The 26,186-nt window shown below is 66.3% G+C and overlaps 2 protein-coding genes across 2 annotated transcripts; both read left to right on the forward strand.

The window, feature by feature from the left end:
- Nucleotides 1–465: 465 nt before the first annotated feature.
- Nucleotides 466–23,728, forward strand: EXD3 (exonuclease 3'-5' domain containing 3). The gene is made up of 19 exons (XM_046022991.1): nt 466–490; nt 1,017–1,070; nt 1,283–1,413; nt 1,560–1,615; nt 2,255–2,395; nt 7,368–7,517; nt 10,776–10,925; nt 10,991–11,099; nt 11,693–11,845; nt 13,531–13,649; nt 14,769–14,960; nt 15,226–15,385; nt 16,028–16,148; nt 16,938–17,369; nt 17,657–17,695; nt 17,955–18,146; nt 20,552–20,836; nt 22,661–22,959; nt 23,240–23,728. The coding sequence occupies exons 1-19, from the start codon at nt 466–468 to the stop codon at nt 23,726–23,728; spliced, it is 3,297 nt and encodes a 1,098-aa protein (XP_045878947.1).
- On the forward strand, nt 23,408–25,945 carry LOC123952514 (NOTCH regulated ankyrin repeat protein). Its single transcript, XM_046021789.1, has one exon. It carries the CDS (start codon nt 23,766–23,768, stop codon nt 24,108–24,110), a length of 345 nt encoding a protein of 114 aa, XP_045877745.1. The 5' UTR covers nt 23,408–23,765; the 3' UTR covers nt 24,111–25,945.
- The last annotated feature ends 241 nt before the right edge of the window (nt 25,946–26,186 follow it).

The following is a 26,186-nucleotide window of genomic DNA, read 5'->3' on the forward strand; positions in this document are numbered from 1 at the left end:
TCAAGAAATCACTGCCCTACCCAAAGCTGACATTTCCCCACCACGTTTTCTTTTAAGATTTTTGTAGTTCGGCTCTTGCAGTGCTGAGTGGCCTCTCGCATTCTCCGGAGGCGACCAGTGGCTGTTTAGAAACGAGCCGGACGCATCGATGGACCCGTGTTGGGCGTCTCCATGCGCAGCTGCTGCCGCCACATCCTGGCTCCTTTGGCCCTGTAGCCCGTGACAGCTGTCATTGCATCCCGAGTCCCTTTGCTAGGACACTTGTGGGCTCTGATAACTTCTTCGTTTTCTGACGCGACGAGACGTTCCAGCTTCGTTGGGTGCATTTTCTGCCCCAGACCCGGAACCGGCTATTTCTCAAAAAAGTGCTGACCCCCTCCTCCCTACGTGGAAGCCAGTCTGGGCACAGGCGCTCCTGGCTCTAGGGTGGGTTCTTACCTCTAGGCCCATGCGGTCGCCGGAGAGATGAAGTACTTCTCAGTCTACACGGGTAAGAAATTCACAGGGAAGTTTCCATTCGGGCCTGAAGCCGATTTCCTTCGTTTGAACTCACACCCGTCTCCCAGCCAAACCCCGCCCGGCAGCGGCATCACGCGTCCGTGTTTTGTCACAGATCCCGCGTGCGCGCTTCCGAGGGGCGACGCCGCAGGGTTTGCGTCCTCGGTCCGTGGCGGGCGCCTGGACGTGCGCAGACGCCGTGCTGGGCTTTCACGTCCCTCGGAACCCTCTCTGTGCCGCTCCTTGTTTCATCTTTGGATCTTTAGAAATGGCTTTTTAAATTGTAATTTTGTTTGCAATTATGCAAAATGTTTGTAGGATTCTAAGACCCAATCTCTCCAACAAGGCAATGCCCCAGGACTCAGGCTGTGGGACTTGCTGTTCGCTCGGGTCCCAGACAGGGGCAGCTCTGGGGGACGGGCGGGAGGCGCCTGGGGAAGACGGGGCAGCGGGGGCAGAGGCAGCCCTAGTCGCCAGCTCCAGTGTGCCCCTCAGCTGTCCGTCTGCCTCCTGCACAGGTTGCCAGGCAGGAGGGAAGGATCATCTTGACCTCAGGGCTGCCATACCACGAGGTGAGGGCCCCGAGGACAGCTCCCATCCTCTTTCCAAGGGAGCCTCAGCCTGGCCCTTGGGCCACCCCCACTTGGGGTCTTACATGGGGCAGATGTGGGGGCTGACCCGACACTGCGGTCCCCCCCGGGTGGGCTACGGGGAGGCTCTGGGCCCCTGAGCTGGGGGAGGGGAGGTTCTGGGCCTGCAGCCCAACCGCCGCACTCGCTCACAGCTCCGGGCCCAGGTCGGGGCTGGGCGCAGCATGTCGGTGGACTGCTCCTCGAGGCCCGGCAGCAGGCAGAGGCCGTGCTCAAGCATCTCAACGTGCGTGTCACCCCTGCCGACATCTCCAGCCGCTGCAAGGTGAGTCCCATGCGCCCCGGGCCCGCCTTGGGCGGGTGCGTGAGCTCTGGGCTGTCGGGGAGCCGCTTCGGTGACGGGCAGGACCCAGCACGTCTCTGGCCGGCAGCCGGAGACCACGTGATTGGGGTTTGTGTTCCTGCTGGCAGCAGCACCAGGACCCCACGTTTCCTCCTCTTCCTCCCACCCCCGCCGAGGCCAGGAGGTAGCTGGGGCTGGCACGGCCGAGGGGACAGTTGCGTGGGACGCCTGTCCCATCCAGGCGTTTCCTCCCGTGTTCAGGGCTGGCCTCTCGCCGGGCTTCTGGGTGAAGGAGAAGGAGCCCATGGAAGTTGCATCTGGTGGGGGGGGTCCCATGTTCGGAGGGCAATGTCCACGGCCACAGATGGCCACTGGGTCTGTCTCAACATCTGGAAAGTTCTGGGTGAAGAAATCGCCAGGTCAGGGCAGCAGTATCCAGGGCTAGGTTCAGGGAGGGGTCTGGGTCCTGGGAACCGTCTGCTGATTGGGCCAGGGCGGGGCGCCGGGAGCTCTGCACTCTTCCAGCCCCCACGCCGTCCGTGAGCGGGACGTGACGCAGGCTGGGGCCTCCGTGGGTTACGGCGGACGGAGGGCCTCGGGGTCAGTCCAAGCTCCCGTGGCTCCCGGTGCAGAGTGCTGGCTAGTCCCAGGACATTTGGGGGCGGGAGCCGTGACGGAATTCCATCCTCCCAAGCCTGGTGGCTCGGTGGACGCCGGGCCTCCCATCCATGGTGCAGGAGAGGGACGGCCTCCAGCGGGGCCCGGGGGCTGAGTGAGGAGATTTGCAGCCCCTGCGGTGTCTGTGTGCCCCCCTACCCGACAGGCGTGCAGCGGAGTGGGAGGGCGGGGACCCCCAGAGCCAGGCCGCAGGAGCCGTCTGTGCCGACCCCGGCCCCCCGGCCCGCCCGCACGGACAGCGGCTGACCCAGTGGCGGGAAGTGCGCCCGCGGGGCCTTTCCCTTCAGTGAGCTCCGGGGACAGGAACCTTGTCTGCTGCCTCTCTTTGTCTGTGCTCAAGCCGACAAGCGACAAGCGTTGTAAAGACCCCAGGACGTCCGGGACGCCTGGGAGGCATTTTAATGAGCTTTTCAGAGCCTCTGCTGCTAAGTTTCCTTGAGAAAACAGGAAGTTGGGTAGTTGGGAGGAAACCCCCACCGGCGCCCCGGGAAGCCTCATGCTGGGGAGCAGCTTGACCTCCTTCAGGCCTGTGAGGGCACCAGGCCGCCACCCTCCGGCACAGGGAAGAGCATCTCTTCCCCGGCCTCGTGGCCCCGTCTGTCCTGTGCGTGCTCTGCCTCCTGGCCCCACAGTCGGCAGCCCTCAGGCGGAGGTCCCCCTGCCCTGCCAGCCAGGAGGGGCAGGATGCAGGCTGCTTGAGAAGGCCTGGGGGGCTGCCTGCTGTCAGCTCAAAGGCCAGGGCACAGAGCTGCACCGCCCTGATGGGGGACCCGCCGGCGCCCGGGCCAGAGAGGGGACACTCAGCCACCCCAGGACAGAGAGAGCCTGCGGGGGGCAGGGCGCATGGAGGTGCTGGGGTCTGCTGTGGCTGCAGCAGGAGGGACACGGGAGCGCCCGCCGGCGCCAGAGCAGAGAAGCGTGACCAGATTCAGATTCACGAGGCTGTGCCGGGCTCCAAGCTGGGAGGCCCCTAACCAGGGTGTCTGGGCTCCCTGGGGTCTGGTCTGGAGGCAGATGCACCGGGCTGGGGAGGGGCATGGGGAAGGGGAAGCCTCGGCCCCCAGCTCCCTGTTCCTCTGGGGGCTCTGTCCAGCAGTGTCCCCACGACGCCCACCGGTTAGGATGGAGACAGGGTCTACAACTTGGGGCCATGCAGCTGCGCTGGCCTGGATGTGGACGGCAGCCTCCCTAGTACCAAAAGGCGCACAGGGCTGGAGGGGTGCGATGGGGTCCCAGGCAGAGACCTGTGTATGTGGCCACAGGCAGGGGCTGGCCACTGGGCAGGCAGCCAGCAGGGGCGCAGGTAGGAGGCTGTGCGTCGGCACCTGCTGGTGTCTGTCAAGAAAGGCCCGGGATGCCTGGGGGGCTCAGTTGTTAAGCGTCTGCCTTCAGCTCAGATCATGATCTCAGGGTCCTGGGATCAAGTCCCGCATCGGGCTCTCTGCTCAGCAGGGAATCTGCTTCCCTTCCTCTCTCTGCCTGCCTGTCTGCCTGCTTGTGATCTCTCTGTCAAATATATAAATAAAATCTTTAAAAAAAAAAAGAAAGAAAGAAAAAGAAAGGGCCCGGGGAACCTTCCGGTCCTGGGGTGGCCCATGGCCTCCATCTGAGCTCAGCTCTACAAGAAAGTGCTCTGGCTGTGCCCCAGGGCAGGACCCTCCCTGGGCCCACGAGTGTGCATAAGGACCTGAAAGGCCAGCATCACTGGGCCTGGTGGGCAGAGAAGGGGTCTCTGAGAAGCCAGAGTTTCTAAATTTGGGCCCAGCGGTAGTCACCAGGGAGGGGACTGGGAAGGGTAAGAGGGCGGAGCTCACTCAGGGTCGGTGAGCTGGTAGAATTCGTGCCTGTTCTCAGGCCAGACACCCAGGTGTGCGTGCCAGTGGTGTGCGAGCCCCAGGTCTGGGCAGGCCTCCGGCCACATTCCCTCCCAAGTGCCCCCAGAGCCCCTCTACCATGGCATTCCCAGCTGAACCCGAGGAACTCGTCCTGAGCAACAACCAGGAACGGCTGGCCTCCCCCACTCCCAGCCCCATGTTGGGGTGCGGGGGATGCCATTCTCGGGGCCGGGCAGGGTGGTCCAGTACCAAACCCCAAGAGGCCCAGAAGAGGTGCCCCGCGGACACTCCACGGTGATAGCCTGAGGCTCAACACAGTGACAAGCCTGGCTCCACGGGCTCCATGTTGTTTCGTGGGGTTCCGTGGGGCTCCGTGTCATTCTGTGGGGTTCTATGGGGCTCTGTGTGCTTCTTTGGGGCTCCACGGGGCTCCATGTGGTTCTGTGAGGCTCCGTGTCACTCCATGGGATTCTGTATGTTTCTGTGGGGCTCCGTTTCATTCCGTGTCATTCTGTGAGGCTCTCTTCAGCTCTGTGTAATTCTGTGGGGCTCCACTGGGCTCTGTGTCATTCCACGGGGTTTCATGGGGGCTCAGTGTCATCCTGTGGCGTTCCATGGGGCTCCATGGGGCTGTTGGCTTGCAAGCCCGTCTAGGCGTCTGAAGGTGCTGTCCACGGACCAGCATCACATTCAGGACTGACCCCGGGAGGGCCTCTGTGCAGTGCTTAGCCTTCGGGGCTCTGTCCCGTGCTCCAGTGGGCCTGAGCCCCAACTGGTGGCTCAGAGCCTCTGCCGACCCTGGCCCCGGCTGGAGCGGGCTGCCTCCCTGGAGACCTCCCACTGCCAGGCTGACTTTCCGTTTCTTCCTTCTTCGTGCTATTTCAGTGCACTCCCAGAGGGAAAACGCACTTGACACACAGCATTCCCAGGGCACGCCTGGCCACTCTGCGCTGGCGCGTGGAGGTACAAGGCTCGACGTGCGGAGGGAGAAGGTCCAGGCCAGGGTTGGCCAGGTGCCTGGCCAGGGGTCTACGGCCACGCTTCACCCTAGCTCCCTGCCCCTGGCCCCCAGGCTGCGTGAATGTTCCACGCAGCATGTGCCCTGGGCCCCACGGTCCGCCTTCTGGGGCGTCTGCCCATGAGGACAGAGCGTGCCGGGGCCCGAGCCAGGTGGTGGAGGCCCAAAGTGACAGGGAGGTGGCCAGCCACCCACACCGGGGATTTGATGGGTCTCACATGGGGGCAGGATCGTGACCCCTGAAGCTGGCGACCTGGGCCTGGGATTGTCCGTCAGGAACATCCGCCAAAAGGACATTCCCAGTGCTGTCCACCATGGGAAAATATTTTATCAAAGAAATATGAGTTTAAAAAAAAAGCCTAAGTACGAACCCCTGACATGGCATAATGTCTATTTTTACTGTCCCTCTGGTCCCCCTTCGCTGCGGTGGGGAGCAGGCTGTGGCCCCATGTGGAAGTGGGGGAGGGTCCTGGGAGTCAGCGTCGTTTGCCTCCGGAAGTGGGCACCCGGGAGGGGAGGCCTCTGCGGACCATGACCCTGCCTTAGGGAGCTCCTGGGCGGTGCTGGCTGCAGGATCCCCAGGAGGGAGATGGGCCAGAGAGGAGCCCGCAGTTAGGGGAGGCCGGCCTTTGGGCTGCAGCCTCACAGGCACCCAGAAGGCGAGCAGGCTGGGCAGGGACCCCGGGACAGGGGTGGACAGCAGCCCGGACGGGCCCGTGACAGGGGAGGGATGCAAGCAGAGGGCTCCCAGGGCCTGGGGGTGGTGAGCGGGACACCAGGGCGGCCACTCCCCAGCACCCACGCCTGGAACCCGGGGCCAGCTGCGACACCTGTCCCTGGGTCTGCAGACCCTCCCTCTGTCCTGACGACCAACTCCAGACCAGGGACCGACAGGAAGAGGGGCAATGGCCACTGACCCCGCCCCTCCCCAGCCTTTGTGCTCCGTGGCCCCCAGCCCCGTTCCCACACTCGGTGCCCTCAGGGTCACACAGGCACAAAGGCTGGGGAGGGGTGGCCACCACCTTCCGCGGGGAGAGACCCTGGCCCGCTGGCTCTGAGGCTGCAGGAGGAATGGCCGCGCGGACTCTGGAGGAGGCCGGGTCGGACCAGCTGGCGTCGGTTGCCACACTGTCCTGAGACATCAAGGACAGTGGGATCCACCAGCAGGTTTGGGCAGGGACTGAGGCCAGCGTGCCCCAGACTCAAGAGTTAGCCAGGATGATGGTCAGCAAGCCCAGCGCGGTTCCCAGGGGAGGCTGCCTCCCGGCTCTCCCCATGGCTGGTGGGGCCACCCTTCTGGCCTCCCTCCCCTCCAGAGAAGCCGTGGGTCTCAGCCAGAGCCGCAGCCTCTGTTCCCAGCAGATGGCCCTGGGGCATTAAGGACTTGGACCCCATTCGTGCCCTTGGTCTGGCCCCAGCCACTTGGGAAAGATCCTGGGCCTGCCTGACGGCCACACCTGCACCCCTGGCAGTGAGGCTTGGCGGCCGGTCCGTCTGGGGCCGGCTCCACGCGACACCTCACCCACAAGGGGCGCCTGGTCATGTGTCCTCACCGGCCCCCCGCCCCCTGCCCCCCCCTCGCTGGGCCGTGTTGTCCCTTGGAGTGGCCTGGGCTGAGAGGAGGTCTCAGGGCTGGTCCCATGCATGCGGCCTTGAGACCTGCTGCAGCTGCTCCGGGCCGGCAGTGGGGAGGCTAGTATGGGGTCCCCAGCCCGGCCTCTGCCAGGTGCCCAGCCCAGCACCTAGCCCCTTTCCCTCCTCCGTCTGCCCGTGCCGGGCGCCCCGGGACCCAGCAGACAACGATTCTGTGGTCCTGGCGGCCCTTCCCCCTGGCGGTGTGGGGTCCCTTCTGGACGGGGCTTCTCCGGCTGCACCCCGAGTGTTGACGCACGCCCTGTCCGCTTTCAAAAGGGGTTAACAGTCTTCGAGTTGGGCTTCAGAGGGCGCGATGCACCGTGGGTGGGACGAACCCCCATGGCAATGGTGCCCCAGCTGTGCGGCTGGTGGGAGGGGCTGGAGCGCAGGGGCGCAGACATTCGGGGGCGGGTGGACGGTGCGTGGCCTGGACAGTCACAACCGCGGCCCCACGTCAGGCCACTGGGAGTGTGGGCAAAGGAGCAGGAAGGCTCCCCAAGCACGCGCTGACCGCCTCGGGCAGGATGGCGCAGGCCTGGCCACCCGGGGCCAGGGTGTCATCTGGGCTGGTCAGCTGAGGTCAGAGGTGGGAGAGGCAGGGCGAGGCCGAGAGGGCCCCGTGGGCACCCTCAGCGTCATCCTGTTGGGTGACTGTCCTAGACTCCTCCAACAGGAAGACAAGGCCTGGCGCCCAAAACATAAAGTCTGGAGATGCAGCCATGTCTCTGGGGCCTGAGGTCCTTCCCCTTCTCTGCTCTGTGCCTCCGCAGGCTGCTGTCACGGTCCTACTGCCCGAGCCATGGCGTGATCCAGAGCCCTGAGGCAGCCGTGGGGAAAGCCAGCCCCCACCCTGCCACTCACCAGCCTCCGGCAATGCCTGAGTACCCACCTCTGAAGAAACAGAGGGAGCCGGACCCCCGGTGCCTTCCATGAGGCGAGAGGCCCTGCATGAGGCGAGGCCTCCCGGTTGGCAGGGGGAAGGTCGCCCCGCACAATCTGGGGGACCTCGAGGCTTAGGGAGAGGGCAGCACGGCCCCCCCAGCCGGGGTGGGGGTTAGTGGCAGGTTGAGCCACATGCCCTGACGTCAGCACACCGCAGCTGCGGCGAAATCATGAAATTCAGATTTCAGTGTCCATAAGTAGTTTTCTTGGCCACCGCCTGCCTGTGCTCCCACATTGCCCACGGCTGCCTTCTTGGGGACCCACGGGCCCTGCAGGGGACTGCCCCAGGCCATGGGCCCTGGCTGGCTTCTGATGGGGGGAGGTGAGCACTCGTCTTCATTGTGAGCAATTGCCAGCCCCAAGCAGAAATGGGGCCCAGGAACCAGGGGGCAGTCAGCGCCTTGGGGGGCCGCTGTGGGGCCTGGATGAGGACAGCAGGCCTGATTTCCACAGACCCACTGTCCACTCAACCCAGGATATGGGAGGCAAGACAGGCCTGGCTGGCCTCAGGGCTGCAGATGAAGAGGCCATGGGTGGCCGGGGATTGGGTCGGGGGTGGGGGGTCCGCCAGGCAGTGACTGCTCCTTCTGTGTCCTGATGGGGCAGGCACCAGTGGATGGATGGCCGGTGCTGCGGGGCACCCCCCTGCCGGGGCTGGGGAGTGGGCTGTGTTCTCCTCCCCCTCACCTCGGGGTAGCCTGTGCGCTGCCCACCCGCTGAGGTAGGGCCTCTGTGCATGGAGCACCTTCATGACGAGCGTGGACCCCAGAGGTGTCTGAGGGGAGATGGGGCATCAGAGAGCCAGACGGGACCAGCCAGGGACAGGAGGGGCCTCGGGATAACCCTACCAGGGAGACAGGCCTGCCCCGCCAAGCCCTGCACCCCTCCCTGGACAGGGGGAGTGGGTGGGGAAGGGTCTCCCAGAGCATGGGGGAGGCAGGCTCTGGCGAGGACAGCTTCTTCCTCCCCCAACTTGGAAAACCCGTTTCAGGGCACAGGCGGTGGTGGAAGGGGCCGCCTTTCCTGGCCTGACTTAGTGGCCTGGGAGAAGGCAGGAAGGAGAAGGGCCAGGGGACCCCGGCCCTGAGCTCAGCCCCCAGTCACGCTGGCTCCCCACCATGCTGGGCTCATCATACTGCAGCTGCTTGGCACCTGAGCTCCCGCTCTCTCCACCTGGTCTGCCAAGCCCCAGTTGGCTGTCACTTCCTCCAGGAAGGCCTCCGGGCTCCCAGCCCCGTCCTGGAACACAGTACTTCCTTTGGAGGGGTACTTTGGGGCTCCTCTCTCCCTTGGCTGGGATCACAGTGGGGCAGGGCCACCGTGAGTGAAAGACAGACCCCACAGATGCTCGGGCAGGTTTAGACCCCGGGATTCAGGGCTTGGGGTCCCGGACCACCACCTGCTGTCTGAGGGCCTGGCTCCACTTGTCTAAGGAAGCAGGACAAGCAGGACTGCTCCCTAACTTTCTTAGCCTGTCCCCGCTGCCCCCCGCAGCCCCAGGCACGAGGGGTTCCGCAGCCCCCCTCGCCCTGGGTTCTGGCGCGGGAAGGCAGGCGCAACCGTTTGCTTTTGAATCTCGGCCGGTGTCCTGAGTGGCCCTTTCAAAGGCCGTCCGGGGGCGGGGGCCGTTCCCAGGCGCGCCCCGCCCTCCCCGCCCGCCCCTCCTCCCGCTTTCCCACGCGGCCCAGCCGCCGGCTGGTTCTCACGGCCCGCTGCCCCTCCCCCGTCTGGGAACGGCTGCGCTGCGCCCGCCCCAGCTGGGGTGCCCGGGAGCCCCGGGATGGGCCGGGCGCCGAGCGGGGTTCCTGGGGGGGGTGCTGAGGTGGCCCAAGGGGGGCAGACGACAGCCCCTCGACCCCCAGGGCCTGAGGCTGGAGGACATCCTCGGGCCCAGATTCCACGTGATCTAACCCAGGGCAGGTGGTGACGGCCCCCCACACCTCCCGGAGGGACCTAGGGGGCCCTGGCTGTGCCCGCCTTTTGCCTGGGGACAGTGAGCACTGACCGCTCACGGGGGGCTCCCTGACACGGGAGCAGGAGGTGGGGCCTCTGTTCCTCTCCCGACAGCCTGGAAAGCCTGGCCACCCGTCCCCGCAAATGCACGGAACCTGACTTCAGGAGACAGTGATGGCCTCACACAGAAACGTGGCCCACGCGGTGTCTGAAATTCACATTTGGGGCCCAAGTTCTCCCCGGCCCCTTGGGGTGGGGAGGGGCTGCTGTGACCTTCCCACGTCAGGCTGGAGGAAGCTGGGCAGCAGGCCTCGGCCACCTGTCTGCGCCCCGCGGCTCACACCACTTGGCTTGCCCACCTGAGGCAGCTGGAGCGGGGACTGTCACCCACCCAGCCGTCGACAGCCTGGACTGACTGCCTGGTCGACCCCACTGCCCCCACACAGCGGGGTTTGCACGTCCGGGTCCTGAGCGGGCCCCGGGCTGTGGCTGGCACAGGGGGAGGAGGAGCTCCCAGGAGCTAAGGCACCCGAGGTGGGGAAGGGACACCCTGCTGGAAGCCCACCTGCTCGTCCTGCTTGTGGCCACCTTCCAGGCTCGGGCCTGCAAGCCCCCGAGGGGCCTGGGGGAAGGGCTGTGACCCTCCCATGCGTGCCTGGCCGGAGTGACCTGGGCAGGCAGTGCTTCCCGGGCACGCCCTGCTTGTCACGCATGCTGTGTCCTGGATACAGTGTCTGTCCTGCCCCGGGCTTTCTTCCCACCCACTGCCCTTTCCTCTTCCCTTGCCGTCAGAGTGACCCGCAGGCTCAGGGATGTCCGGGACCTCTTAGGAGCCACGGCTGCAGGGCCCTCGCTGCTGGTCTCCGGCAACCCCCCGTCCACCCTGCAGACCTGACCACAGCACTAGGGGCAGGTCCTCAGGAAGTCAGCAGGGCCCTCCTGTCCCGGCAGCAGGAGGCAAGCCCGGCGGGAGGCTGGGGGGCGGGGAGGGGCCTGGCTGCAGCGGCCAGGTAGACACCTCCCTCTACGGCCGAGGTCCCAGACCTGGACTGCCAGCCCGGCAAGGCAGCTTGGGTCTGAGCCTGTGCTCTCCGAAACAGTCTTGTCCTCTCCATGCCTGCTCCGGGGAGGTCCCCTCACACCCACAGCAGCCCAGGGAAGGAGCGCGTGGGCTTCCCAGCGCGGGCTCCCAGCCTGCTGGCTGCTCCTACACAGACACGCTCCCGGGGCTGGGGAAGCACGGAGGTCCCCTCCACTCACCCTGAGACACTCCGTCACGCCAGTCCTGTGTCCACACTGCGGAACGCCCAGTCCCATGCACGCCCACGCACGCCTCCAGCCACGGCTCACGTGCAGACACACGCTCAGCCGCTCTGCGGCCGGGTGCTCACGGGAGGGACACCTGCGGATCTCCGGCCCACCCCACGGGCCCAGTGCGGACCCTCGCGGGGACGCGATCACACCACACGCTTAGCCCCTGTAGCCCCTGGCCCCACAGAGGGGAAGCGCCGGGCCCAGGGGAACGGACCTTCCTGGACCTGGGGGCAGGGCAGGAGCTGGAGCAAGGCCCCCCCGGAAGGCTGCCGCCCAGGTCACGGACCTCAGAGGTGGCGGCTGCCGGAGGGCCACGAGTCTGCGGCACAGCGAAGAGCTATTGTCGTTTTTACGATTTTGTTTATTTGAGGGAGCGCGCCCACCGAGCCGGGGTGTGTAGGGGCAGGAAAGGGAGAAGCAGCCTCCCTGCTGAGCGCGGGCTCCGTCCCCGGACCCCGGCACCCCGATGCCTCACCCACGGAGCCCCCCAGGCACCCCTGGAGAAGGTTGTAAAACCCAACGATAAGGAGTGCTGGGGGGCTCCTTCGGTGAAGCATCTGATTTCGGCTCCGGTCGATATCCCGGGGCCCCAGACGGAGCCCTGCGTCGGGCCCCGGGCTCAGGGACACTGCTTATCTCTCTCCCGCTGCCCCTGCTTGTGTTCCGTCTCTCACTGTCTCTCTCTCTCAAATAAATAAAATCTCTAAAAAAACAAAAACCTCCAAATGGTCCCAAGAAGGCCAGGGCAGCATTTGCAGCCGCGCACTCCCCGGCGCCTGGGGCCTGGCCCTTCTGCCCCCAGCACGTGCCCCCGGCCAGTGGGATGGCAGTGACCCCCCACGGATGTCCCGCACCCCTCAGCCGTGGGCCGTCCGCAACTCTGCAGACCCCTGGCCCCTTGGCCTGCCGCCAGTGGAAAATCCGGCAACACCCCAGGCCAGGGGCCGGAGGGGTCTTCACGGCACAGCGGGCTGAGGCGCTCATCTCGGAGGGGGGTCTCAGCCCAGCCGCCGGCTTGTACTCGGAGCGGGGGGCGGGGGTGAGGAGGGCCTCCCAGGGTGTTGCGGGGACAGTGTGGGAGAGCGAGGTGTGGAGTGGACCCAGGCCTCAGTGCCCCGCCCCCCGTCCGGAGAGGTGTCAGGCCGACACTCCAGGCCAGGGGTCTTTCATCCCAGCCCTTTGGCCGTGCACCCGGAACCATTTGTTGGGGTGGCTCGGGGGGGGGGGGCGGTCAGGGCAGACAAGCCGGCCTGGGAAGGCCCAGGACCTGCCCATCTCAAGGCAGTGAGTGTGGACCGTGAAAGGATCCTGGCAGGGGCCAAATGGGCAGAAGCCACCATGGGAACAGGGACACTGGTGTCCTGTGGCTGAGCCCTTCCAGGGCCCCCAACCCCGACGTGAGCATCCGAGATGCTGGAGGCCTGTAGGTGTGCTCTGGGAAGGTGCCAGCAACGGGAGCCCTTCTCGGTGGCAGGCTGGCTTTTCCCACCAGGTGCTGGGTTGAGGGGATGTTGATTTCCTTCTGCTTTTTTATGTTTTGCCATTTTCCTCATTTGCTCTAAAGGACCAAGAAATGGCCCATGACTCTAGAATATGTCACAGCTTCTGAGCCGAAGCCCCCATTGGCCCTGCCTGTGGGGTCAGAAAATCCCAGAACATGGCCTTCTAGGGTCTGCGCACCAGACGGACTGGTCCTTCCATCCCTCCCCGGGCGGGGGTGGGAGCCGCAGGCGCTGGCGGGACCATCTGGAGCTGGAGCCCAGGCCTGGGCAGCACTTGCCATGAGGCAGGAGCCAGGTTGCTAAGAACCCAACCCTTGCTCGGAAGAGTGGCGACCGGTGACAGCGGGACACCAACGCGGCCCGGGCCCAGCTCCCAGCTGCGCCAGGTGCCCCCTGGGCAGGGACAAGGGGGTCAGCCTGCAGTGGGGAGCTCAGGTCACAGGCCTGGCTGCTGGTTGAGGCCGGAGCTTCCCCCACAGCCTCCTTGAGAGTGGGTCCCTCCGCTGGGCTCCCAGCCGGGGCGGGTGCCCTCCTGCTGCCCCTCACCCTAGGGAACGTGGGCTCCCTCTCGTGCCCCCTGCCCTGAGGAGCCCCGGGGGGGTCTCCGGTCCCACCCTCCTTTCTCCCTCCGGGCAACCAGCAGGACGGCTGGCAGGCTCGGGCAGTGCTGCGTCCCGGCCCCTCTCTGCTGCGTACCTCCGGCCAGCCGTCCTCTGGGTGTGCACGCCAGACCCCCGCAGGCCCACACATGGGGGCCGCGTGTGTGTAGCCCGTGCGCCCGGGGCAGGTGGGTATTCAGAGGAGGTGGTGCCCAGAGCAGGCGGGCATCTGGGAGGGGCGGGCGCCCGGGGCGGGTGGGAGCACAGACGTCTCCAGGGACATAGAGCCGCGAGCTTGCCTGCTGTTCAGCTGTTTCTGCCGGCCGCGGCCCCTCCCGAGGGCGGGTATGGCTGATTCCTGGGCTTGGAGCGGAGAGCAGACCCGCTCTCGGGCATGGCTTCCCACACCTGGGAATGGACCCCTCAAAGCCCCCCGCTGCCCCCTGCCAAGTCATGGCCTCAGAGGAGCGGACAGCCAACCCAGGTGCCTGCCGTAGCCTTTCCTCACACGCCCGAGCCCCGAGAACAAGCCTCCTGGAGCAGTGACCAGAGCAGGCCCTAGCAGGGAGCAGGGGGCTGCAGAGGGTGGACCAAGAGTTCGGGCCTGCCTAACTCCATGCCAGGGGGCCCTACCAGCCCCCAGGAGACCACGTCCCGCTTGCGGTTTCGTGTCCCTGCCTGAGGCGGCCCCTGGGCAGAAGGAGTTCCCCGAGCAGGCGTCGGTCCGGGCAGTGGAGGAAAGGTGGGAGGCAGGCAGGCAGGCAGGCAGACCCCGGCCAGGGAAGCCAGAAACCTGCCCAGCCCCTCCTGCCCGCCCCCCCCACCGCCGCGCAGCCAGGCTCCTGGGGTGGAGACCGAGCCTGCCCTCGGCTCCCAGACTGAATGGGGTGCGTGGGACCCGGCCTCACTCACAGGGTCACCGTCCAGGGCCTCCCACAGCACCCCCACTGCTGTCTGCCCAGACCCGCGGGCATCCCAAAGCTCGGGTCTGTATGGCCCCCAGGGAGGAGTGGGCGTAGCTAAGGTCACGGCATCCCCCTCCCCTGGGGTCCGTGTGAGGACCTTGGTGTGGGGCCCTCCCGCGCTGAGGGCCCTGCGACTGGGAGCAAGCTCCCCAGCCCCTCCAGGAGCCCCCTTTCCGCGAAATGAAAGGCAGCGGCTCTGCCTCTGTGGGTTTTGGGAGGGGGCCTCTGCGGGACTGGAACCAAGTCCATGACCAGACGCGCGCTAGGCCGTGAGCCCCACAGGGCAGGGCGGGCAGCAGGCGGTCAGGCAAGGGTTGCCGGGCCCGCGGGGCACAGCAGATGCATGGGGAGGCCCTTGGTGCTGGTCCCTCCTGCGGACGGGAGCGCGGGCGCAGAGAGGGCTGAGCGCGCAGAACCGGCTTTTCCAGGTGGGGTGGGGGGGAGGGCAGGGCCTCCCAGGGCCCTATGGGCTGACAGCAAGGGCCCCGACCGTGGGCAGCGGCCGTGGGAAAACCGGCCCCGGTGGTTCCCGAGGGTGGGGCCAGGTCCTGGGGACGGCACCGGCCGTTTGTCTGTGTGCAGTGACTCAGCACATGAGCTGGCCGCCCCGCCCAGGTGTGCACAGCAGGCCGGGTCCCGGGGAGGGGGCAGAGCCAAGAGGGTCCCACGCTCCTGCCGCTGCTCGGTCCCTCTCACACCTGCCGGCTCCAAGCCCCGGAGAGGCCTGTGCAGGGAGAAGGGGGCCTCTATGGTGGGCAGCCCAGGGCAGCGGCCGAGGCTCTGCTGCCCCCAAGTTCCCGCTCCCTCCCCAGACGCCCCCCCAAGGCCCCTGGATCCATGACCAGGAAGCCAGGTGCCTGCCCCCCAGTGCCCCCCACAGACTCCCTGGGCCACAGGTCGACCCAGGCTCTGGTTGGCAGAGGGCACAGGAGGACAGGAGGCCCCCCAGAGAGGCAGGAGGAAGGGTCCCGCCTGGGATCGGCCCCGCCCGGGCCTCCCCGCCCTGGCTTCCCCACCGAGGCCGCCGCACCCATGCTGCGCTCCCAGGCCTGGCTCCTGAGGCCGGATGTGGAGCCAGGAGGCCACAGGTAAAGCTCGCGGTGTCGAAAGGCCCGTGGGAAAAGGGCGTGTGGGGGTGGGGGGCACCGCCCCTGACGTGGGCACACGGGGAGGCTGCGGGGGCCCGTGCGCCGCCCAACCACCGCCCCTGGGAGCCGTGACATCCCGGCGCCTCCGGGAGGGGGCCGAGAGGGGTCCCGTGAGTACAGATCATGGCCCCCTCCCCCCTGAGGCCTGGGAACCCCCCCAGGCCCTGCTTTTGGCTCCACTTCGTCCTGCTCTGACGTCTGGAAGGGCCGTGACCGCGGTGCACGTCTCCGCGGGCACCCGTGCCTACCTGCCTGCGAGCCTGGTCTCTAGGGACCTGGGCCCTCCCGCTCTCCCTCAGGGCCCTGCCCAGCTCACGCCGGGAGCCCTGGGGTCCCTCACCCTGTCAGGCAGGACCCACCGGAAGGCGAGCCTGGGGCAACCGTGTGGGGAGGGCCGGACGGTCCCCAGAAGCCCCCGCCTCTGCCAGGGTTGCCGCGAGGTCAGCAGGGCTGGGCTCAGCTCCTGCCAGGGGCCCGTGGCATGTCCCAGACAAGAAGCAGAACTGGCTTCCTTCTTGATCCCTCACAGAGGCGGTGCCCAGTGGGGACCGTCAAGAAACAGGCAGCATCAAAAACATGGACACCGAATTGGCCCGGCGCACCCCAAGACCAGCGGAGGGATCAGCCATAGGGCTGTTTACCCCGACCCTTTAATGCCGGGCCCTGTGTCCCCCACCATGCGGAGCCAGCCCAGGGCTGCCTAGGCCTCACTTTGCCCTCGAGACTCAGGGGTTTGGGGAAAACAGCCCAGGTGGCAGCAGAGTGCCACGGGGTCGCAGGAGCTAGAAGAAGCTGCCCAGGGTCCACTAGGGTCCAGAGCAGTCAAGGAGGGCTCCCAGGAGGTGGCGTGCCCTGTCTTGCGGAGACGGGATGTGTCGTTTGTGTCTGCGGAACCCCTAGCCAGACGCAGAGCTGCAAGGGGTATCGCCTGCGGGTGGGAAGACAGAAGGGGCCCCACCCGACCTCGGCACCCCCTGTGCGCCCAGGCCTGCAAGGTCTCCAAGTAGGTGATGAAGCAGCTGGTGTGGCTCGGCAGCCACCGGGAAGGCCCCAGCAGCACAGGCGTGTTGCCCCACGTGGTCGGCCTCGCGCTCTGTGGGGGGTCTGTGGTCAGTGGCCCAACGACGGGTACCCCCGGGACCAAAGTGCACGTGTGGCCAGGAGCCTGGGGAGGACAGCACACGACGGGCTAAGGTCACAGGGACCGGGGAGCTCCGACACTCAGCGTCCCTCTGGGGTGACCTCCCCCACCCTCTGTCCGGGAGGCTCTGCACGGGAGCACACACGCACCAGCAAACCTTTCATGCAGAGACGCCTGCATGCTCGCAGGCCGGCGCACGCGCACCCGCTCCCTCGCACGCGCTTGTGCACGTGGCATCTGGCGCTCGCTCAGCCATCGAAGGTGGTCCAGCGCGGACAGGCAGCAAGGACCGCAAACCCCAGAGGTCCCCCGACACCCAGCCAGAGGCCCCGCCTCTGTTTCCGTGTGCGTGAACCGAGAGAGGGGGCAGAGCGGCGGGAGACTTCCAAGTGGCTGCGGGTCCGGCGTGTGCCGGGCCGTTCCTGTCACTCGCACCTCCGCCCTCTGGAGAGAAGGGCCCCGGGGAGGGGGCACCAGAGGGAGCCTGGCTGCTGCTCCCTAGGCTCCCGGCCATTGGAGGGCGGGGACGGAATGGGCACAGGTGTGTCTTGGGACCCTCCCTGGGGGCTCCGCCTGAGGCCCGGGGCCTCTCCCCACTCGCTCTTCCCGCCTCCCTCTGAGGTTCAGGGCCAGAGCAGGGGCCACCCACTCCTCAGGTGAGCCATCGTGATGTCCTGCGTCCGGCCCAGCAGCTGTCCTCTCTCCGCGGGGGGCCCGAGGCCCGGGCGGGGAGGAGGAGCATGCGCGGTGCCATCCCATCCCCTCTGCGCCAACAGCCCTCCACCCGGAGGCCCGTCCTGGCGTGCGGTGGTGGGCAGCACTCCCGCGGGCCACCTGGTACCTCAGGGGCCTCCAGGTGGAGGCTGAGACGGGCCAGGGCAAGCTAGAGAGGTTCGTGGCCTTGCTGGGTTCCCGAGGGCCGTGGGGCTGGGGTGAGGGGCTCATCCCGTCGGACCCCCGCTGCCGTTGGGAAGGTCAACAGAACCCGGGAGGACTCTTCTCCCACCCGCTGGCCAGTGCTCCTTGGCCATCACCGCCTCGGCCTGGCCAGCTCCCCGGCATCTCCCTGCGCTCCTCTTTGGGCAGGAACCCTCTCGCGGCGTCAGGAGGTCACATCCCAGGGTCTCTGCTGGCACCCGGAGCTCCAGCAGGGCCCCTGAGGGCTGTTGGGAAATGCGCTCCCGGGGCTTATCTGCTCATCGCTGCGGGTATGCCCCACCCCCACCCGCCAGTTCTCAGGCCCCCAAGTGCCCTAATTGGCCAATCTCACACCCAGAACTTGTTTCCCAAGGACCTTTGAGCCCCAAGAACATTCCAAGGTGTGCGTTCCCATGGGAGGGGCCGGGGCTGGCACCAAGGTCCCTTAGCCCCCTGCCCTTTTCCCTTTCCGCTAAGGGCAGGGGGAGGGGCTGGGTGCCCCAAGGCGCACTGAGGGCCCTGGGACTGCCAGGCCCCAACCTTAGGATAATCCCCAATGTCCTTGATTGATTGGCAGGTGGTGGGGCCAGCCCCAGCGCAGACTTACAGGAGGCAGGTGAGCCCTGGGACCACTCCCTGAGGACCCAGGGCCCCACCCCAAGCCAGGGTTTGTGCCCTGGCCCAGTAGAGAGGATGGTCCTGTGCCCTAAGTGAGGGGTGGCGGCCCGTACTGGTGGGGAGGGCCAAGGGTCCACGGGTAAGACGAGGCAGAGGGCCGGGTGGATGGGGCAGCCCAGGGAGGAGCTCCCAGAAGGAGTGGGATGGGGGTCGGACACCCAGAGGCTGCGGGGTGGAGTGCGCTTCCCCCTCCCCAGGCTCAGCCCCGGAGGAGGCCCCGGGGAGCTGCGCCCGTGACCTGCCCTGCAGCTGGCTGGAGGCGGCCAACCTGCAGTCCCACGCGCCCGCCATCCCGGGCAGCTTCACGCGGCTGCAGCTGGCCAGGGTCCCAGAGGGCGTGCTGCAGTGGCCCGGCCCATGCCCCTTCTACTGCCACCAAGGCTGCGGCAGTGTCTTCTGGGAGGGCCCCACCTGCGCCGCATCAGCACACATTTCCGCGAAGTCCTGGATGGGGCCTCCAGGCCCTGCCGCCCCCCGCCCTGCCCTGTCAGCGGCCCCTCCTGAGGACAGGGCCCCGCGGGCCTGCATCGCCCTCCCAGGCTCCCTGCACACACACACCCCAGTGCTCCCCACCGGCAGGCCAGCAGGGTCCCAGCCCCGCACAGAGGCTGGAGCAACGTGGAGGGGATCAAGGTTTTCCTCGCGGGCAGGATGCTAGGACCTGAGCCGAGAGCCGCCTGGCATTCAGGAACGAGGCCCGTGGGAGGTGGGAAGGACACGCCTGGCAGAGGACACTGCACAGAGGCCCGAGGGTGGGACCCAGATGGCTCCCCGAGCGCGGGGCTCAGTGGGCTGGGGGTGGGGCACGGGCCCCCCACCGTGCTGTGGCAGCCCCTACCCCCCGCTCCCCCCCCCACCCGGCCCTGCTGGCATTCTCAGGCCAAGGGCCAAGCCTCCAGGCCAAACAGGACAGGACCTTCCCCCCTTCCCCCAAGTAATTCCCAGCCAGGCTGCCCTCCGGGGCCCTCCGACTCCTGGGGAGTAATGTGGTAGCGGGGAGCTTCCTGGGGACCAGGGCCCGGTCCTGCCCGGGGCCAGGCGCAGGGCAGCCACCCTCGAGGAAGACATCCGTTGTGTACTGGAAGGCCATGGCCTGGATGGGAGGCGGCCCCTTGAGTCTGTGGCTCTGGCCCCCTTGCTGGCCTCCTGCCCCCCACTGCCCCCCCCATGGAGGCTGGGTGGCCTCCTCTCATGAAAGAGGCAGCAGCCAAAGCCAGAGGGGCTGCACACAAGACCCTTTCCCGCAACCGCAGGAAGCAGCTGCTTCTTCACCCACTCGGAGGGAAACTGAGGCGCAGGCACCCATGGCGGGCGCCCCGAGGGCCCATGGCCACTGGTGCCGGGTGGGCAGGGAGGGGAGCCTAGACAGCACCTTGCCCTCGCTGCCTCCTCCTGGCTCACCCCCCAGGAATGTGCCCCCCCACACATCCCTTTCCTGTCCTTCCTGCCTTGAGCGGAAACGGCTCAGATTTGGCTGAGGAGCCCAGGCGGAGGCTTCAGGGCTGCTGGGGCCTGGGAGTGGGGGCGGGGCTGCCGCCAAGGCCCAGAGCAGGGAACACCTGCAGGCCCAGGTGTGGCGGCCTCGGGTACCAGGTGGGCACTGGCCGTGCCAGGCCTGCCCCCGCCCGGGCTGGGGGTCGCGCTGAAAGGCCATACAGACGACCTGCCGCATCCCCCAACCTCTTCGTTCCCTGGAAGTGCCCCCTGTGCGCCAGGCGCTCAGCCCCCAGCAACTCTGGGGTCACCGCACAGACGGACGGAGGGGCTCCGAGGCCAGGGCCAGGCTGGGTGGGCTCTGTCAGGGCCAAGTTTGCAAACTGGCCTCCCCCACGTTTTGGTCACTGCTGAGCCTGAGGGTCAAGCTGGGCTGCCCGGGTGAGTGGGCAAGCCAGACCCCCCACCAGGGGTGGGGGACCCTCTGTGGTTGGGGTGGTGGTTCCAAGAGCCAGACCGCCAACCCTGTCCTAGGCAGCAGCCCTGAGCCTGCTCTCCTCAGGCAGGGTAAGGAAGAAGCCGCCAGGGTGCTGGCCCCACGGCCGGCCCCAGCTGCTTCCGGGAAGCTCTCCTCCGACCCAGGGCCCTGGGCTTGGTTGCAGCTGGCCCTCAGCAGAAAGAAGCCAGAACAAGGGACAAGCGTGGGGAGACAGGAGACCAAGTGTCTTTGCTGTTCCTCCGGGCAGGTCCAGCCCCAGCACCCCTCTGCCCTGTGTACCTCTAGAGGGAGAAGAGGGCGGCCAAGTGGGGCCCCTCAGCGTGCCCCTCACAGTGGCCTGGTGCCACCCAGCCCGCCCTCCCCTCCCCACCCCTCTGCTGCCCAGGCTGGCTGTCTCCCTCCGGGGACCCTCCAGGGCTCACGTGCTCGCCGCCCTCCTAGCCTGGCTCTAAGGCAAACCCCGGTCCTGAGCCGTCGGGGGTCCACCCAAAGAGCCTTCTGAGGCCCCGGGACACCTTAACCCAGGCCAGAGGGTCAGGCACCATGCTCCCAGGGTGGGCACAGGTCCTAGTGCAGGGCCATGCCCTGCAGCCTGCCCGGCAGGCCAGAGCGGAGCACAGATTGTCTGCCGCAGTTCCTGCCCAGGGCGTCCATCCTCCGCTCTGGCTCTGGCCGAGGGCTGAGTGTTTGTTATTTGATCTCTATCCTCTCTCGGCCCTTCTACCAGGTGTCTGGGCTGCTGGGAAGAAACACTCTCCTCTTTCCCACGCTCCCCGACACATTTTAATGAATTAGCTGGAAGCCCCGCCCCCACTGCCCGCCTGCTTGCTCGCCCTCCCTCCCCCGCCTGGTGCCTTTAAGGTGGCCGCAGGCCTTGGCCCAGCTCTGGGCAGCCGCCTCTTCTGCTGCGGGCCTCCCCAGGCCGCCCCACCCAGATCTTCCCGGCCCACATCCCAGAACGCTCCCCAGGCTGCCCCACCCCTGCCCACACTGCTGCCCCACCGCCCACGGCTGAGTCTAGAAAGGAAGAAGGGGCCCTTTGCGACCCCAGCCTCCGCCCCTTCGTGGCCCTGTGGGGTGGCGCCCCTGGGCCAGGATCCTCAGAGCTGATGCAGAGAAGGATGGGGCACAGCTGCATGGTCCGAGGTCAGTGGGTCTCCGTGGGTCCCAACTCAGGGCTTTCTCCCTCCCAGCCAGGGAACCGCCGGCCTGTTAGAGAGCCACAAACACCAGAGCGGGTTTCTCTGAGCCCCAGGGCAGGGCCTGACCGATGCGGGCCTCTCCCCCTCCCTCCAAGGCATTTGGAACAAATGTCCTCCTTCCGGACTGCTCCGTCAGCAAACGGGGGCGAGGGCCCTGGGACCCCTCTTCTCTCCTTTCCTCGACCGGGGCAGCTCCTAGCGTGTGGAGCAGACCTGCTCAGAATGAAACGACCCCCCCGCCCCCCAGCCACGGTGGAGAATTCCATCTGCTCCCCAGGGACACTGTGACCGTCACCTGAACCCCACAATGGCAGGCCTGGCTACACCTGTCCGACCCTCACGCAGAAGCCTGGGTGTGGCAGGAGACAACCTTTGCTAGACTCTTACGGCCACGCTGGTCCAGCTGGGGGGCACCCAAACCACTGATTTCATGCCCCGTGGTGGCGGCCGCACGTTCCCACGCGGAGCTCACAGGGCCCCTTTGTCTGCCCTCCCTGAAGCCCGTGCGGTGTCAATGGGGCTTTTCTCCCAGGCTCTGTCCCTGGCACAGCAGGGTCTCCAAGATGCCCTTCTTCAGGTCCGGGGACCTGAGCCCACCTGGGCTAGGGCCTGTCTTTGAGCCCACTGCCTTCCGGGGGCGGCCCTGGGCACTGTCCAGAGCTGAGGATGTGTTCTCAGAGGGCCCTGCCATCCACACCCAGCCCTGTTCCCAGGAGAAGCAGGGGGCTACATGCCTGCCTAGCAGGTCACAGCCCTGCACGGGGTCTCATGCTCGCTCACCTGGTCTGAGGGTCACCATCCAGAGGGAGTTACAGGCCCCAATGGACAGGGCCCATATGCCCTCTTTCTTGGTACTGGGGAGTTGCCAGGGACCACGGGCCCTGCCCTCCAGGCGTGCACACTCGAGCAGCATCTGTTCCCAGGCCCCCTTCCTGGGCCCAGGGACACCTGCGGGTAAGATGAGCGGGACAAGGCAAGAGTTCCTGAACCCAGCAGCCCCCAGGTCCCAACCACAGCTGGACCTAGCACAGAGCTCCGCCAAGCCCGGGCTTACCCAGCTGCACAGTGGGGAGCTCCTGGGGGCACCAAGTCTGAGCGGAACAGCTGGACCACCAGGCAGACCGCCAGGCTCGGGAAGACCAAAGTGAGGGACTCCGGGAGCTCCGGCCGTCAGGAGGACCCCACAACTGGCCGCTGCAGTCAAGCCTGAGGGTAGCCGACCAGAGGCAGCCAGCCCTGGGGTGGCCTTACCCAGTTTTTCCTATGGTTTGGCTGTGACTCCCCAGAGCACACAGCAAGATAGGGGCACCGCACACACGTGTCCAGACCTGGACCACCAGGCAGACACCCACGGGAGCCCATCCCGAAACGAGGCCTAGCAGGGTGGTCTCCCCTGATGAGGCCTGGCTGCCTGGTGGGAACTCCCAGCGGCTTCTGTTGGAGAGCAGGCTCCCGGGGCTCCCCGGCTGCCCCAAGCCTGCTGCTCTGAGACCATTCCTGCCTGATTCCCAGCTACCGCAGTCCAGCTATAAACTGTGAAATCCTAATGAGGAAATTTGGAGGCAGTATTAGAGCATCAATAAAAAATGGGTTTACGGTTTGGAAATGAGTCATTTCTGGGTTTCCTTTCCAGGCGGCCCTTGGTGCCTTACCTGGGGCTGCTCACCTGCTCCCCCAGCCCCATCCCTAGTGGTGCTAATGGAGCTGCCCGAGCAGAGGGAAGCAGGCCCTGAGGTCCCGCTGACTGGTCTTACCCCTCCCCTTGGAGGAGCTCTGAGCGGGAGTGGGGTGGAGGGGGGCAGCCCCAGGCTTGCTCGGGTGGAGACCCCTGCTTCTTGGTCGGGGCGGGGCGGCGGAGTTCGGCTGCTCAAGCCAGCCAGGCTGGGGAGTAAACGCCGGATGACCAGGCCGCCAGAGGAGCGGCCCGCGTGCGGGAAGGACCGCGTGGCTGTGGTCACACGCCAGAGCTGTTTGTGGAGACGCCCCGCCTGGAGCCTGTGTCCTGGAGGCCAGGCTGGGCCAGCTGGGGACGCGGAGGGTCTCGGGCTGGCGCTCCGGGAGCGCGGAGTGAGACTCGGGTCTCTACCGGGCCTCCGGGGTCCGAAACGCCCGCGAACCCACCATGGGAGGCCGCCCTCGGGTCCACCTCGGGGCCGCGCTCGGCCGGGGATCAGGCCTGGGTCCGTCCGAGCCGGGAGCTTGGAATTCCCCGGGTGGCCGAAGGGAGGGTAGGCGGGACCACGGCGGAGAGGCCGGGAGCCCCAGGGCGCGTGGAGCAGGCCCCCCCAACCCCCACCCCTCCAGGCCCCCCCCAACCACCGCCACCTGGCCCCCCGCCGGCGACCAGCGCCCCCTGCCGAGAAGCGCGCCGCCGGCCAAGCACGCCCCGCCTCCGCCCCGCCCTCGCCCCGCCCCGACGTGGGCGCCGCCCAATCGTAGGGCCGCCGGCGCGCGCGTCACGGGTGCCCTATTGTTATGCAAATATAAAGGGGGTAAAAGGCGGCCCGGCGCGGCGGGCGGGCGACTGCAGCTGCGCGTGGGGAGGCGCGTGGGACCCGCGTGGGAGCCGCCGCAAGCAGGGACCGGGAACGCGCGGCGCCGCCGCCGGGCCCACAGGCCCTCCGCGAGCGCAGTGCCCGCCCCCGTCGCCCGCCCGCCCGGGCGCGGCTGGATGCGGCGGGGGCCCCGCGGCGGCGGCCCCCGGCCCCCAGCGCCCGGAACGCCCAGGAGCGGCGTGCGGGGCCCGGGGGCTCCGCGCCCTCCATGCGCCGAGGCGCGCCCCGAGACAGCCAGGGGCCCGCGCCGCAGCCGCCGCCGCCGCCGCCGCCCGCGCTGAGCCCCGGCGCGGCCCGCGGCCCGCGCCCGGCGGCAGCATGAGCCAGGCCGAGCTGTCCACCTGCTCCGCGCCGCAGACGCAGCGCATCTTCCAGGAGGCCGTGCGCAAGGGCAACACGCAGGAGCTGCAGTCGCTGCTGCAGAACATGACCAACTGCGAGTTCAACGTGAACTCGTTCGGGCCCGAGGGCCAGACGGCGCTGCACCAGTCGGTCATCGACGGCAACCTGGAGCTCGTGAAGCTGCTGGTCAAGTTCGGCGCCGACATCCGCCTGGCCAACCGCGACGGCTGGAGCGCGCTGCACATCGCCGCGTTCGGCGGCCACCAGGACATCGTGCTGTATCTCATCACCAAGGCCAAGTACGCGGGCGGCGGCCGGTGATGCCCGCCCGGACCCGGACGCGGGCCCCGAGCGTGTCGTCTGCTCTACCTTCCCGCCAACTACCTCGGTGCGCACCGGGCTCCCCGGCCCAGCGGCCACGACGAGTCTGGCGCGCGCGTCCGCGCCTACGGGGACCGCGCGGCGCCCGCTGCCAGGGGTCGGCGCCCCCGCGCGGCCGCCCGAACCCGGGCCGAGGGCTTCCCACGGCCCCGCCCGCCGCCTCGTGGGGGGGGGGGGCGTTGTGCGGGAGGTGGGGGCGGGGCGCGGGCCGCAGCCCCTTTGAAATTTGAGTCTCGCGACCAGCAAGTTCGGAGTTCCCGAGACACCGGATCCTCCGGGCAGAATGTTTTCTCCCGAAGGTGGAAAGCGGGCAGCGGGGACGCCGGGCTCGGGGCGCCCCGCCGCCTGCAGGACCCGCGGCCGAAGCCCGCAGTCGCCTAGGGGCCACGGCGGGGCGTCTGCGGCCCGGACGCGCGATGGTGGAGACGCTTCGCTGTTCCTGGGGTTCTAAACTATTTATCATGTGTGTGTATATTTGTGGGTGAAGTTTGTGCGCCTGATTTTTTTTTTTTTTTTTTTTTTTTTTTTGGTTTGGAAAATACTTTGCGTGGTCAATGCGGTTATAGGGGAGATGCATTTCTGTTTCCTAGTCTTAAAACTAAAACTTGAGTCTGTCGTTTCTTGGTTGCACTGAAAATACCGCCCAGCCCGATGGTTCTCCCGTGCTAGTCCCTCTGCCTCCGTCCTCTCCCCCCCCCCCCCCCCGGCTCTCCCCCTTACACTCAGACACACAACTCCGAGGGAGTTTTGGAAGCCCCGGGCCTCCCCCTGCCCTCTCCTGGGGAGGCCACCATCCCCCAAACCTGCTGGCTTGGCGGAGTCTCCTCGGCAGCATGGGTGCTCGGGTGTGGCGGTGGGGGGCGGGGCGGGAAGGGACCATCCCTTTTCTAGTGAGTTCTACTATAGTTAGTCGGTTGAACACTTTTTTTTAAAAAAGTAAATGGATTTGCCACGATTGAATGTCATAACATTTATGACAGAATATAAAATATTAACATATTTTAAGCCAAGTTTTAGGTGTATTTTTTGAATCTTGGTTATAAACCCAATTTTAAAGGGCGTTGTATCCAGCGTTGTGAAGGCAACAGTGTACCCATATTTATATTTTTATAAAATACCTATAAGACTGTGAATCTCTTGTGCTAATTGCTGAGTGAGTTGAAGGACTGTTTTGCCCCTCTTCAGTCTCCCGGAGCTTCAAGGACCCGATTCGAATCCGAAAAATCCTGTCAGGGGGGAGGGGCCGCGCGGGGACCTGGGCCGGAGGCGGGGCTTCTGCGTCACTTTCTGTCCCGAAAGGCGCCCTTCCTGGTCTCCGAGGTTCCAATTTTCTATGCAACCCCACACCCCTTGTTGTTTTGATCCTGAGAAATAAAAGGGAGGCTGAATTATTCAAATTTAAATGAGGCTTCCCCCGGGTAGAAGTGCCGCTGACCCTTCGTGCAAAAATGGGGAGCGCGTGAGGACACAGGTGGGTGGAGGCCCTTTGTGCGTGGCTGGTCAGCCCCGGGCAGTCATCTGTGGCTTTTATAAACCCTTGTGTGAGCAGAATATATTGATAATGTCAGTGAAACAAGCAGACATTGAAACTGAGGCACAGATTACTCCAGAAGGAGTTTTTCTGTATATTTTTTCTAGATGCAAATACCTTTTTAATTATGTTAATTAATGTTAAGACTTTCTAGGCTTATATGGAAGCTGTGTGTGGGTCCTGGTATGATCACTTCTAACTGGATAAAGTCAGCACATTCCTGAGTGTACGAAATAGATTTGTAGCCCAGCATGAAAAATTTATGAATAAATTTTTCATTGATTTTTTTTTAATTAAAAAAGCTTGTTGGTTCTTCTTGGTCTTGGCACCCAGGAGCAGGGTCAGGCTGCAACATGCTGGTGCCGTCTACACAACGCTTGGCTTGTCTTCACCAAAGACAGCCTGGCTCTGGGCTCAACTCAAGGGCCAGCCCCAGTTGGCCCCATATGGGATTCGTGCGGTGCCCGGGGAGGACCCTCTCCCAG

This window comes from Meles meles, chromosome 11, assembly GCF_922984935.1.
Source record: "Meles meles chromosome 11, mMelMel3.1 paternal haplotype, whole genome shotgun sequence".
Taxonomy (NCBI): Eukaryota; Metazoa; Chordata; class Mammalia; order Carnivora; family Mustelidae; genus Meles; species Meles meles.